This window comes from Macadamia integrifolia, chromosome 8, assembly GCF_013358625.1.
Source record: "Macadamia integrifolia cultivar HAES 741 chromosome 8, SCU_Mint_v3, whole genome shotgun sequence".
Lineage (NCBI taxonomy): Eukaryota > Viridiplantae > Streptophyta > Magnoliopsida > Proteales > Proteaceae > Macadamia > Macadamia integrifolia.
In genome coordinates this window covers 5,444,484-5,455,682 of record NC_056564.1, presented here as the reverse complement: position 1 = coordinate 5,455,682, position 11,199 = coordinate 5,444,484, and the positions used below count along the sequence as shown (strand labels likewise).

General features: G+C 38.7%; 1 protein-coding gene and 1 pseudogene across 1 annotated transcript; both read left to right on the top strand.

The window, feature by feature from the left end:
* The window catches only part of LOC122087490, a 12,483-nt pseudogene extending 3,274 nt beyond the window's left edge, over positions 1-9,209 (top strand).
* Positions 9,210-9,300: 91 nt separating this feature from the next.
* On the top strand, positions 9,301-10,914 carry LOC122087489. The gene is made up of 2 exons (XM_042656640.1): positions 9,301-10,255; positions 10,386-10,914. The coding sequence occupies exons 1-2, from the start codon at positions 9,899-9,901 to the stop codon at positions 10,566-10,568; spliced, it is 540 nt and encodes a 179-aa protein (XP_042512574.1). The 5' UTR covers positions 9,301-9,898; the 3' UTR covers positions 10,569-10,914.
* Positions 10,915-11,199: the final 285 nt, after the last annotated feature.

Sequence of the window (11,199 nt, the reverse complement as noted above, 5' to 3'; positions counted from 1 at the left end):
AATATTACTACTCTGTCTATCATTCAAATCAATTCAATTCAATTCTATTGTAAAAATTAGAAATCAACAAAAGAAAAAGTAAGTGGATATGACCCATTGAATCATGGCTATTTTTGCTATTCTGAAAATAAATATGAAAATTCTGCAAGAATTTGTCGATATTTGGATGAGTGATAAAATTAAAAAAGATTAAATAAAGAATAAATGAATTAGAACTAATTTAAGACTAACTTGATACATAGAGGTTGCGAGAAAGTCGTTTGAGGTGGCATAATGATGTGCAACAGAGGCCTTTGAATGCTCCAATATGAAGGGGTGATTTAACTCAAATTGAGGGATTAATTGAGCTAGGGTATGCCTGATAGGAAAAGACTAGCATATCTTAAGACTAGTAACGAGTATAACTTTGAATAGAGTGATTGAAAAGAAAAAAGAAAAAAAAATGTAGCTAATCCCACTTAATTGAGATAAGGCTGAGTTGAGTTGTCTTTAGGCCAAAAGGAAAAAAGAAAAAAAAAATGACTCTGGCTAACTAATTCTCTTGTGAGTTGTGTTGCATGAAATCTTTGAATGCCTTTGGTAGGCTCTTAGGTGACAATGTTGGAGAGTTCATGAGGGAAGAGAAATCCCCCCCCCCTCTCTCTCTCTCTCTCTCTCTCTCTCTCTCTCTCTCTCTCTCTTATGAGTCGTAGTTATGAGAATAATTGTTAGATTTTATGCTAAGCAATAGGAAGGTTAATATTTTTCGATTTCATCCCCCAATAGTTTTCAATATCAATTGAAAAGTAAGAAAGTGCAAAATAAGACATAATCCAGGCTCTATCTCATCTCAACTTGGCCTTGTCCGAACTATAGAGGGCTAGAACAAACAAAAACTCCATCACTGTGCTCTTGTCAAGTGATGGCTCCCCCCTCTCATCTGTTGAGAAAATTACGTTAGAATCAGTCAATTTCTTTAGCCAAATGTTCAAACCCTCCATCTCTTCCCCCTCCTTTGCCGTCCCAGATGGTCTCCTTAATAAATCAATCCCTTGCTCCCTCCTCTCCCTCCAAGTAATACCCACTGAAGAGGGAATCTTTTTTGTTTGTTTTCTCTCATAAAGCTAACAGAGCCCCTGGTCTGAATGGGTTTAGTATGGGTTTCTCCTCCACCTTTTGGGATATCATCAAATCGGACTTCATCACGGCCGTGGAGAGTTTCTTTTTCATCCCAGCTAGATTAAAGGGATCAACCAAACCTTTCTATGCCTCATCCCCAAGAAAGAAGGTGCCTCCTCTTTGTTTATCCATCTCCCTTTGGAACCTTTTGTACAAGTCTATGCCCTGATCCCTTAGTTCTCTCTAACATTTCATCTCTTTGACAGGGAAAAGATGCAACCCTTACCGCTTTCCCTAGGACCTCAGGCCCCCATCACTATCACTTCTATGATTCTGTCACATATTGTTGTAAGGTTTCAAAAATAAATGTTTTTAAAACTTCCCCCTTGTTTTGTGTAGTTTTCTTGCCTCAATGATTTAAAATCAAGACCTCTCGAGCTTGCTTTCACAAAGAAAAATAAACAATAGCTCTTTGAATCCCACATTGCGAATGGGAAAGAGTTTGGAACTTGCTTATATTGTCTATATGCGAACTACAAGGGTACGGTTTCTTGAAGAGAAGGCTATCTCTCCTTCCTTGTGTTTCAAGGGTTTGGGGGTTTTCACACATGTCCACGCCGAGCCAGCATATTTATCTTTTTGGTTGCACAAGTGTGGGTTGGGCTTGTGCTTACGCTTAAGTGGAAAGACACCTTTTCATAAGGGTTATGTCTCTTTGTGTACACACCCGCACGAAGAAAGGGTCTGGAGGCATGGATTTGACATCTCTTAGGGAGATTAAATCTTGACCGTTTATGCAAACAAAACAGACACACCAGTTTCAAAGGATTGGTAGCCCATTTCATTGAATTCACTCCAATGTTTTTGCAATTCACACCAGTATTACAGTTTAGACTTGTTGAGCACAACTCTTGGTGTCCCTAAGTGGCCCAGTCAGTGAGCACAGCACTATTGGCATAGCCTCAATTAGGGGTTGTTTTATCTTGGAGGTTGATTTGAGGCCCGCTCCTTTTGTGGTATGGGGATGGGAAGTTGGGATGGGGGTGTAGTCAGTTGTGTGATGGTACAGTCAATAAGAATGAGGCCCGCTCCTCTTCAGGGGCAGGAAAAGGGAAGTGTTCAGACAGTCCCTTTTGCTTGAGAGTAACTACGTCCGGTTCACCAGACTAGATGTGTAGCAAAAACGAGCCACCAACTAATAGAGATTATAAGAACTTATCTGTATGGCTGTATTAAATTTTATCTATTCTGAAGGGGTTCTCCACCTATGCTCTCGTTCTGCCTTTCCCAGGCCTAGATAATGGTTGTCTTGGGGAATAGTATTGTACTCTGTAGTTTCTATCTATGAAACTAATGTTCCTGTTTGAGATATCTAAAGAAATATGAAAACTGTATAAGATTGATAGCTCTTAATTGATGGTGAAGAGCTGGTAAATTGAAATTTTATTTTGTGAATATAGAGCACTGGAAATGCTATGGTTCCCTCTTGCAGCAAAAAATTTTACTTGACATTATATTTTATAGGCAAGAGACGACCATGGAGCGCATTTCTTTTATATGGTCCACCTGGAACTGGGAAGTCATACTTGGCAAAGGCTGTTGCAACAGAAGCAGACTTGACATTTTTCAGGTATATTTTCCATCATCACATATTAAACCTTTGAAGTTTGATTTGATTATTTAGAAGGTAATCCAGATATTTTAAAATTAAGTTTTCTGACAAAATCTTCTCTATTTATTTCCATGTTGGCTGTTATTTATTTATGTATCTCATATTTCCAACTCTGGAAATTGGATAGCTTGAGTTTGCATACTTAATTGTCTCTTAATCTCTTTCCTCCTTTCAGTGTCTGCAGCAAGTTTATGTAACACGAAATTCTGTCTGTGGGATTTTTTTTTTTTGGGGGGGGGGGTGGCATTTGGGAAAATATTGTTGGTTCCACGCACTAGTTATCTTGTGATCTTTTGGTTTTGTTAAAGAGACATACCATGGGGTTGTTTTCAACAAGAACAACAGTAGCAATAGCAGTAAACGATACCAGATAGGAATTTTCTTGTATTATTATCTCTTTATTTTGACTGAAGTAATCGGAGGAAAAAATCACTCCCTGTTTTATTTTATATATTTTTTCTTCTTCTTCTTCATGGCTCTGATACCAGGTAATGAAAGCTTAGAAACCAGAACCTGTGAACAAGGAGAGAACTGAGAGAGAAAGATTGAGGGAGAAGAAGAGAAGGGACTGCCAAAGAGACTAACGACCGATGGATTGGCTGTCCCCCTCATTGTGTATTTATAATAATCAAAACCAATAACCTTACAATTACAGACCTTGTGGAAATAGAAAACAGAAATCGTAACCTAACCAATTTAGGAAACGAAGTACTAACTGAAGTCTAGCCTAACTAGGAAACAATAAACCAAAGATAAGGTCAACAACTAACCACGATAGGGACAAACACCCTTATCGTGATACATATTTTAACAGGTTTGTTAGCTGAATATGTATGATGGTTTGTCTCTGAAATACTTTTGGGTGGCTGTGGTGACAATGAAGGGTCCAGATTGAACTATGGGACTATCAGTTTGTTGTGATGGGTATTCTTTCTACCCACCCCCCAAAAAAAAAAAAAAAGTTTGTTTGTGATGGGAATTTTATTGAGGTGGATGCAGTGTGTTATGAGATGGGAAAAAAAGTTGGTTAACAAATATCTGATATATCTTTGATGTATTCTCAACCTTCAGTACTCAATAACCTTAACTTCTTGTCGTAGATTCCAGAACCGTTATCTCCACCCATATTTTGGTTGCCAGTGTATGATCAGGTACTTAAACAATGTACTAGGTTAACAAAGCACCTGGTTCCTGCTTTTAATTTTTTTTGGGTTTTCTATTTTTCATGAATTTATTGTTGATTATACCGAAAACCAAAAGCTAGTGCCAGTTAAAATTGATCGTTATGCCAAGAAGTTCATCTGATCTATATTTTGCATGATTGCAACTTTCAACTGAGGTAAATATCTGTTGCTGTTTACTTTCCTCATGGAATGGAAACTCTCTTTTATATGCTTAAATTTCTTCGATGACGTAAAATTCAGGAATGAGTGTGGTATGCATGAGCATACCTTAATTTGTTTCGTTATTTGTGTGCGTGTGGATGGCCGTCATCAAATTTGACTAGCAGTCCCCTGATTTTGCTACTTAATGGAGCACCAGTTGGTTTATTCAAGAGGTGTTTTTTTTTTCCTAACTTTACACTTGGGGACAGGCACTTGTACTGATGCATTTTGACGTTTCATTGACTCTGTATTTTTGGTGATTCACACAAATGTGATCTCTTGATATGTTTTGTTTTGTATGGCTTCTCTTTAACATGCAAACATTTTTTATGCTTTTGTTATGTTTAATTTTTACAATACTTTTACTATTTTCTTTCTTCCTGGGAATTGGGATTGTGCATGTGCATGCACTTAGCCTGATAAATTTGACAAAATGTAACATGCTGCTCTGCACAGTATTTCTTCATCAGACTTGGTTTCGAAGTGGATGGGTGAAAACAAAAAGTTCGTTGCAGTGCTGTTTCGAATGGCACGTGAAAGTGCACCCTCAATCATCTTTGCGAAAAGTTCGTTGCAATGCTGTTTCGAATGGCACGTGAAAGTGCACCCTCAATCATCTTTGTTGATGGAATAGATTCATTATGTGGTCAGAGCGGTGAAGGCAATGAGAATGAAGCCTCCAGACGTATCAAGATGGAACTTCTTGTGCAGATGCAGGTTTGTATTGTTGACTGAAAAGTTATGAAGGCGGTTTCTATTTTTTTAAAGGAATAATAATATCATTCTTTGTTGGGGATGTGCCATTTCTTGCATACATTGGATCCCTTTCATGATTGGCATCTAAGACAAGTATTTTTCAGGTCATGAAACACCTTGAAATTGATGTTAACGTTTCTACCTTTGATCACTTTCATTCAAAGTGATACCATGATCCTTTTAAGAATGTTCTTGTACCACATTATCCATGTATATTCATTGGCTTCATGGGCCATTGTCTTTGTTTTATGTGGTGTTAAAAACATTTCTGAACTTCACATTTTGAGGAATGCTAAATTTCTTTATTTTCTCTTGTGCCATAATGATTGCACCTAATATTGGAAAGGTAAATTCTGAGCTGCATTTCTCTGATTTGAGTCACTTATCCAATGGTTTTACTAGTGATTTTTCTCATCTGCAAATGACATTTCAGGGTGTAGGGGACAAGGATAAGAAAGTTCTTTTTCTTGCAGCTACAAATACTCCCTATGCTTTGGATCAGGTAAAGGGAAATAATATAGATGAGCCAAAAGAACTTTTAGTTTTAATTTAAAATGTTGCTTTTGACTTTTTTTTTCTTCTTTTGTATAACATGTGTTGTGGAAATGCTTGAGGCATTGTGATAACTTTTGGATATGATAAGGAAAGATTGTTTATTTCATAGAAAAGCAACCACAAAAATAGGCTTGGAACTCGTTTGTGCTACGGCAAACATTGCAATGGAAGTTTGATGAACATATTTTGAATGTCATATATGCCACGTGTATCGCGACTTCAACTTTAAAACTGACACTGAGTTTTAACTCTTATGTATTGTCATGTAATCCACATAAATAAATGCAAAACTTAGTTTATTTATAGTATTACTGAAAGGATATCTATATTCTGTGTAGCAGTGTAGGTCATAGTGTGTCCTTCATTTTCCTATACTTTTTCTTATTCTTTAGGAATTTGGATAAGGGAATACGTTTTTTTATTATTATGCTAAAATTTTGTCTGGAAGTGCAGAGGCATTTTCCCATGGAATAGGAATACCTCTACGGGTCTAAACAACAGGAATCAAGTAGATATGCATATAACTAGAAGTTAATTTATTGCTATATTAAGGATTTGCATAGGAGATACAATTGGGGCTAGCACTTGGTCTATGGGCTTTTGTTGGTTTGGCCTATTAGTGCAATCATTCAATCTCAAGCATGGATCCTGGACCCAATGGGCTAGTGCACCCTTTTCAGTACCAGCTCAGATCCACACAGCCCACCCGTCTTAATGCAGGAATAGATTACAAGAAACTACCCCGGCAGTTCACAACCCCAAACAAGACAAATAGGACTAGGAAACAAAGAAATAAGACCATCAAATAAACTCCCAAGGATACAACACCTATATAGGAGCAAAACCAATCCAAAACCCAACCCGATAGGAGAGAGAAAGACCTGCTATAGAGCTGGAGAGAGAGGTGCGGCCAGGTCTGTAGGAGTCCGATTGAGTTGCACTCTTGGACCTAGTTAGTCCCTAGGAAGGGTACAAAAACCCCCAAAAGTTGAGAGGATTCTGATGGCTGGTTGTGAAGTTACAAGCTTTCTTTATTTTCTGACCTAGGAGAGAGAAAACTGAGAGAATTCTTTATAGCTGCTGCTGGCCTTGATGCTTGATGTTGTAACAGAGATCGAAGGTCCCTCTTATAGCCTGGAACAATCTCTGAAGGTGCCATGCTGATCAGGTAACAGAAAAGGGAGGAGAAGGAGATCGACTCCTCTCCTATTGGAACTAGGATTGCTGAATCGATTCTGGTTTTATGGAGTTTCTGGGCAGAATCAATACAATAACAGTAGCATAAAATAATAGATGATTAATGGTGATTGAATATAGGATTAGAAGAGAATAAACAAGATAAAGTGGGGAAGGAGTGGCTGTCTCGGCCAGGGCTTCTCACCCACAACTATCTCGGTTGTTCTAAGCAAATCTCTGCAACTTTATTAATTCAAAATTGAAGCAATATCAGTGCATAGGCTCCTCTATTTAAAGAGGACAGAATTACAATCATACCTTGACTAGGAGCTAGTTTCCAATTAGGACTAGACATTCCTACTACAACTAGGACTTCAAATAGAACTAGGACTAGACTTCTAACTCCAACATGGAGTAGGACTGACTAACTAATAGTCCATATAGGACATTACACTCGATGGGCCCCATGGGCCTTTATTGAATTAAAACAACTTAAATAAAAACACTGAATATAAATCTCGTTTTCTTACCTTCTACCAATATTTTAGGCCCATTAAAGTGGCCCATTTCAAAGAAAACCCATGGAATTAAAGGCCCAACACATACATAACACAATCCAAGGCTTATTTGTAATAAAATAAGCCCAAGTGATTTTTCTACATCACGTCTGGTCACTCAAACCAAGTGAACTGCATGATTGCCTGATTAACATATTTTTTTTACTTTTAAATTGATTTCTTATGCATTAAATCAACCTAATTTATTATTTTTCTTATGTTAAAAGTTTTTGTATGCCTGCTGATTCTTGCAGATTATGAACAGGTGGGCTTGGGCATGTCTACCCTTTGCCCATTTAAGAAATGGGTTGGTTTGGGCTGGCTCATGTAGCTCAAGACACCTTACTCAACCCTTTGAAGCCCCCAGTTCCAATCCTATATACTGGCACACACACATCTTTGTTTTGACTATGTGTTGGTATTATTTTTTTAGTCACGGTTGTTCATTCTGTGGGATGAATTACTTGGGAAAAAAAAATCTGTGAAGTTTGAGGATGTATTGATTATCTCAGCTGGACTAGTATGGATATGTAAGTGTGTGCATGGAAGTGGACGACTATTCATTTTATGTGTTTACTGGATCTTGTGAATGACTATTGTATTCCTGTGTCTAATAAAAAGTGAATTACAGGCCATCCGTCGACGATTTGACAAGCGGATATACATTCCTCTTCCAAATTTGGAGGCTAGGCAGCACATGTTCAAGGTATCAGTGCTTGTTGCTAAACTATTTCTTATATCCAGATGGTGTGTCTTGTTAAATCAAATGTTCTTGAACCACTGAGTTCTATCTTTATGCACTTAACGCATGGATAGACGTAACATAAAAAGAGAGCTTATGTAGCTATGTTTAATAGACAATCCTCCGTTCACAATTGATTTCTACGGGTACATCTTGGGGATAATGTCTCTTGTTGCATAATGTTGACTTCCTTAGTCCCAATCTTTATGCACTGCATGGAAATACATAAAAGAGACGTTTTGTAGCCATGACTTATTGACATTCCTCTTCCATTCACAATTGATTTCTACAGGTACATCTAGGGGATACCCCAAACAACATAATTGAAAGCGACTTTGAGCACTTTGCCCACAAGACAGGGGTTCTCTGGTTCAGATATTTCAGTTTGTGTAAGTGCCTATCTGTATCATCCTTCCTCCTGCTCTTACTCTTCTTCCTTTTTAGAAAAAAATAGAGCCTTCTTATTCTTCTTCCGTCACCTACTGTAATGTTTTTTTCATACTGATAGAATTATTGCCTGGTGTTTTTATTGATGCCATTCTCCGTCACTAACAGGTTAAGGATGTCCTCTATGAACCTGTACGTAAAACCCTGGACCTTGGATGCTATGTTCTTTGTAAAGACACCTGATGACATGTGGGTTCCATGTGAACCAAAGCACCCAGGAGCTGTTCAGATCACCATGCAGGACCTTGCAGCTAAAGACCTTGCTTTAAAGGTATGGATTCATGGACAAGAGAGCTGAAGTTCAGGGGTAGTGACACTCCAGGCTGACATCATCTTGTCCTGTCTTTGTTTACTTGTGAATTCAATTTGAGTGCTCTCCTCATTTGTAATTAATATGCATGCACAGTTTCTTCCACCCCCCATCACGAGAATGGACTTTGATAAAGTGCTTGCAAGGCAGAGGCCGACTATGAGCAAAGCTGAATGAGTTGTATGACAGATTCACAAAGGAATTTGGAGACGTGTGCATTGGCAGAGGACACTGAGGTAGGTGGAAAGACGGGAGTTGCCGAGGGTTAGGCTCTCTTTTGTACGATTTCAAGAAACATTTAATGGGGTGGATTTCAATTTCAGAAGTTGTTTCGTATGGTTTTTGTACCTTATTTCTATGAAACTGTAATCAATTTCCAAAAAAACCCTGAATAGCTGAAGAACTGTTTCATCTATTTCGGAAGAAATCTATTTCAACTATTTCATGCTAAACACTTTAATGAACATGTGTTTATAATGAAGATAAAAATGTTATTTGACATTTGTCATGAGAAGTGAAAAGATAAAATCTGTGTGTGCCAATGGTACTTCATGAACTGTTTGATTCCTGCAGAGATGAGTTCAAAGGCCCTGGCAGGATTCCTCTGCCTTTAAGACACGCAGAAGCTGCGGCAAATTATGTGCCATTCTTGCTATTTTACTGAAGTCTGATTCCATTTTTACATTCGTTCTTTCATATGAGTTTTTGAAAAAAAATTTAGCCTTGCTTCTCCAAGCTCCATCCATTGGTGGATCGGCTAGGTGCGAGGAGGTGAGGTTTCACAATTAGAGTCTGGATTGAGAAAGAGAGAGATCCCAACCACTGGTGCTGGGAATGTTCTCCTGCGATGGCTATACTGTAGTAGAGGATAATGGTACCCTCAAGCTCAGCTGGAAGCCCGGAAGGACCCTCCCCTTGCGCATCGCTTCTGCCCGGAGACCCACTACCGACCAGCACTGTGTGACTTCTTTCTGTGTAGTTGTGAGCTTTGATTTCGTTAAGAGTCCCACCTGATAATCCCAATTGAATCTAAGCCATTTTAGTCATTTAAATTCATTTACCCCACTTCAAAAGGTACTGCGGGACCCACAATATGTGATAATGGAGTGCGGCTCCACTGTAATCCAACTCGCACAGAATCTCTCTCTCTCTCGCGCTCTCTCAGAGGAGGAGGGACTAGGGAGTATCAACAGCTGAAACATGGTTACCGTATCCGTATCTCTGTCTTCCTCACCACTTACCTGCCTTGTGAAGACGAAACCTTGCCATTCTTTCAGGACTTGTGGATCGTCCTCCAACCTCGTCTCGTCTTTAAACTTCCCCGCCATACTCCTCTCGAGTAGATTCCCTTCTTATCAACGCCAACCCCTTCAATTTTCGCCAAATAACGCCGCCCGACTTCGACGAATTTCTGCATCATCAGAAGATGTTTTGCCTTCAGACACCCCAATCGAGAATGCCCAACAGATAATTTCCAATGAAGACAGCGGTGTTTCAACAGTTGTGTCTGTTCTTCTGTTCATCGCCTTCATTGGTCTTTCTATTCTTACAATTGGGGTAAATGTTCTTCATGTTCTATGTACCCTAACTGTTTCTTCTACTCCTTTTTTCTGTTTCATGCTCGACTAGAATTTTGATTTTTGGGTTTTGACGACTTCTTGTTTTTTGGTTGTTTTGGAAAACGCAGGTTATCTACATAGCTGTGACGGATTTCCTGCAGAAAAGGGAGAGGGAGAAGCTTGATAAAGAAGAGGCCGCAAAGAAGAAGAAGAAGAAGAGTGGGAAGAAGGGGAAGGTCAAGGCAAGGGCTGGAGCTGGACCCAGAGGATTTGGCCAAAAGATTGATGAAGATTATGACGATGAAGATTAGGTTCGATTTCTTACACGTTTAAGCAAACTCTGTTTCTTTTTCCTGGAGCAAGATCATTAGAATTCAAAAGGCCACTAAAGCACCATGGAATGTTTTCATGTTCTGTTTACTGGCGAGTTGGGTGATTTCTTGTTCACCAAAAAAGAAAAGGATGAACCATTCTTTCCACTTTCTGTATCGGTGAATCTTTTGACAACCTTTGTCTACAGTTTGAAAGAGGGGAAGAAATTCGTAAAGAATTATCTCCATGAAAGTTCACTTGGAGCTTCTTTTTCTTTGATACAAAATTCCGACTCCTGTTATTGCTTTTAGATTCCCCAGAAATTCTGCAGAGCTTGAGATAGAACTGTCATTATTCTTTCCTTCTTTTGTATGAAAATTGTTTGACAAACTACTTCAAAGGAAAGCAGGAGGAGGGAGCACCATCCTGGAGGTGAAGGGTGCAAATCAATCAAAACCATTAAATTCCTGAATCAAGAGTTGCATAGCTTTGTAAAGTACTCAGGTGATTTAAGAGTACTTCCATCCAATTCCCCTGGATACTAGTTGACACAATAAACAACAACCGAATTGGATTGAATTTAGCTGACCAACCGCGGAAATAGAAGGGGATTTTTTTTTTTTTTTTTTG